This window comes from Chiloscyllium punctatum, chromosome 31 (assembly GCF_047496795.1).
Source record: "Chiloscyllium punctatum isolate Juve2018m chromosome 31, sChiPun1.3, whole genome shotgun sequence".
In the NCBI taxonomy this organism is placed as follows: domain Eukaryota; kingdom Metazoa; phylum Chordata; class Chondrichthyes; order Orectolobiformes; family Hemiscylliidae; genus Chiloscyllium; species Chiloscyllium punctatum.
Genome location: NC_092769.1, coordinates 78,889,525 through 78,892,727, shown reverse-complemented (window position 1 = coordinate 78,892,727; position 3,203 = coordinate 78,889,525). Strand labels below are relative to the sequence as shown.

The 3,203-nt window shown below is 42.6% G+C and overlaps 1 protein-coding gene across 1 annotated transcript; it reads left to right on the top strand.

Annotated features, from left to right (window-relative positions):
* Window positions 1-945: 945 nt before the first annotated feature.
* On the top strand, window positions 946-2,647 carry LOC140457152 (trypsin inhibitor ClTI-1-like). Its single transcript, XM_072551199.1, has 4 exons — window positions 946-1,307; window positions 1,738-1,760; window positions 1,866-1,978; window positions 2,515-2,647. The coding sequence occupies exons 1-4, from the start codon at window positions 1,253-1,255 to the stop codon at window positions 2,582-2,584; spliced, it is 261 nt and encodes an 86-aa protein (XP_072407300.1). The 5' UTR covers window positions 946-1,252; the 3' UTR covers window positions 2,585-2,647.
* Window positions 2,648-3,203: the final 556 nt, after the last annotated feature.

The following is a 3,203-nucleotide window of genomic DNA, read 5'->3' as shown; positions in this document are numbered from 1 at the left end:
CCACTATGAACAATTTCCCATGGCCAATCCACCCTAACCTACACATTCTTGGATACTGTGAGCAATTTACCATGGCCAGTCCACCCTAACCTACATAGCCCTGGACACTATGAACAATTTCCCATGTCCAATCCATCCTAACCTGCACATCCTGTACACTATAGGACAATTTCTCATGGCCAATCCACCCTAACCTACACATCCCCGGACACTATGGGATAGTTCCCATGGCCAATCCAAGTTAACCTGCACACCTTTGGACTGTGGGAGGAAACCCACACAGACAGGGGAAAATGTGCAAACTCCACACAGACAGTCGCCCAAGGCTGGAATCGAACCCGAGTCCATAGCGCTGTGAGGCAACAGTGTTAACCAGTGATTACCTTGTTGTTGACCTGTTGTCTGCTAAAGTTACATTCTTAATAAGAAATTGTGAATTTTTGTTTAAGTTATAAACTTGATGTCAAGATCTGTTATTTGTAAATTCTAGTTAAGAACAATTGAGCAATTTTGAGGGGCATGGAATGGTTTTATTTCATAGTGCTGTGAATCTAGAGATAGTCAGGCTGATTTGGTTTAGCTTGCTGTCTGTGTTGTAACACTATTGAGAACTTGTTCCTCCAAATCAACAGCCTCTGGGGCCTCTGCTGGGGACCCTCTCATCTCCTGACAGTCTCAGGTTCCCCCAGGAAATGCTGGGGAGCAGAAAGGTCGAAGACTGATGAGTAAAAAAGGCTCTGCTCTGAGTCAGAGAGATACAGACTAAAACAAGCTCCTGCTAGGTTCAGCTGTCTGATATATTACAAGTGTGGCATCTCTCTGATTGACTGACACAATCTCTCATCACCTACAGACTCAGGACAAATTTCTACAACTGCTCACATCCTGACAACTGCCTCACCTCCCCAATGTTGGACTCACTGAATTGTGGAAGGCCTTTGATTTTTATGTGTTTAGGCAGCACATATCTCATTTCAGCTCAGACTGGGGTTGTTTAGTGAAAGCTAGCCATCTGGAGGTGGGGAATCTAAGAACTGTATTGTGAAAAGCCTAGCTTTTACCTGCCACTTGCTGTTAAGGTTCAGCAAACCAAACTTTTAAAAAGCTTTGAAGCAACACTTCAGTCACTCGTTCATTGCAATCCAGGCAATTTCCAAGCAAATAGCTGTTGACAATCACACAGGAACAGGATGTCTTGCGATATAAATACTTGCAGTGTCAAACCAGTGAACTCACTTCCAGCAATCTCACAATGAAGATGAATCGATTGTTTCTCATCACTATCTCACTGCTTTTTATAGCGGCTGGTGGGTAAGGTTCATCTCTCTGATGGTCTGATACTTGCAACTGAATGGGAGAGAGTGCTTCCTGATTACTGAAGTGGTCTTTGCAACTGGAAACATGCCAAAGTGACAAACATCTGAGCATTTACAGTGATGCTGTGTAAGAGATGGTGACTGCAGCTATCACTATGAACAAGAAACTCTGCTTTATCCTGGGACCACTAAACCTGAGCTCTGAGAAGTGGGGCGTTTTTAAGGGGTGATTCTGTCTTAGTTGTTAATTGAGACATTATCAGTCCCTGTATTGCAGATTATTTACCTGTGCTTGTGTTAATCTTTGGTGAGAATCCTCACTCCACTTCCAAACGTCTCCCTGCTTGTTAAGCAAATGTTTCAAGTGAACTTTGAGAAACTGTGCCCTATGTTACTAACTTTTTCCAATTTTCTGTTTCAGACCAGCCAGGAGCAGCTATTGAGGTAAGATCTTCAGATAGCCAGTTTCTGCATGTTGGGGAATGTATGTTTTGTTTTAAATGTTGTTACTAGTTGCTATTGTGTTAATTCTGGAATAATTTCTTGCAGTTAAAATGTGATGATTATCCAAAAATCCCAGACTGTCCATCACGCTACATTCCCCTCTGTGGAACAAATGGCAAGGATTATCTAAACCCCTGCTATTTGTGTCGCCACAACAAGTGGGTAACCTTTATAAAGTTTCTTGTTAAGTAATTAAACACCTCTGCAAAATCTCACATTGCAAATGAAGATGGAAATAAACTGGAATTTATAGATTCTCTGAGTGATCTGTGCGTTTCAAGAACAGTGTCTCAGTGCCAGTCCTTTGTATGATTTTCTGAATGTCTGCAGAAAGTGCTGGAGAAACTCAGCAGGACTGGCTGCATCTGTGGAGAGAGAAACAGGGTTAATGTATTGAGTCAATATGACACTTCTGTGGAAAATCAAAAATCCTATTGAAGTTGAATCATTAACTCTGCTTCTGTCCCTACAGAGGCTGCCTTACCTGCTGTGTATCTCTAATACTTTATGTTTACATTTCAGATTTTAATTGCTGAATATCTTGTAGCTCAATAGAGTTGGGGAGGGGGAGGCATGAGGGGTTAATTGTGTTTAAAATGTGGACATGAGAGCCAGGTATTAGTTACAGCAAAGAGGTTGTGGGTGAATGGCCTTCCTATTACATTTTCATTGTCACTGTTCATTCCATTTCCAGGAGAACTGGAGAGAAGGTTGCAATCTTACATGAAGGATTCTGTACCTGTCACGACATGAAACTCAGTTAAACTTGAGTTCCAGCTCAAATGGAAAGACAATATTACTGAATCTGTGTGTGCGTTGGATTACAGTGCCAGTAAAAAGACCAACCCAATGCATGCCTTGGTGTTTTCCTTGTGAACTCATTCTTGAGACAATGGAAAGGGAGGATGAGAGGTTCACAGATAGTTCTGCATTTACAGTCACCTGTCACATCCATCATCAGCAGATGATCTGATCAGAGTCAGGTAACCACTGCTACACCGTCTGTTACAGCTGAGTGTGTTGGTGACACCCCAGTGAGTAGCACCTCCCTCTGTGTCACAATACACGAATGTCACTGGGTTAGTATTACACTGACCCTGACCATTACTCCAGGGACAAATGGTTCAAATCCCGCAACAGCACCTGTTGGAATCAAAATTCTATTACAAACCCAGGATTTGGAAATGACGGTCAGTGATGGTGACCATGACAACCATCACTGATTACTGTCAAATCCACCTGGGTCATAAATGTCCATCAGGGATAGAAACCGCCACCCTCACCCATTCTGGCGTACATGTGACTCCAGACCCACAGTGTTGTGGTTGACTCTTATTTACCCTGAATTGGGGTAATTAGGGCTGGGGAATAAATGCTAACATT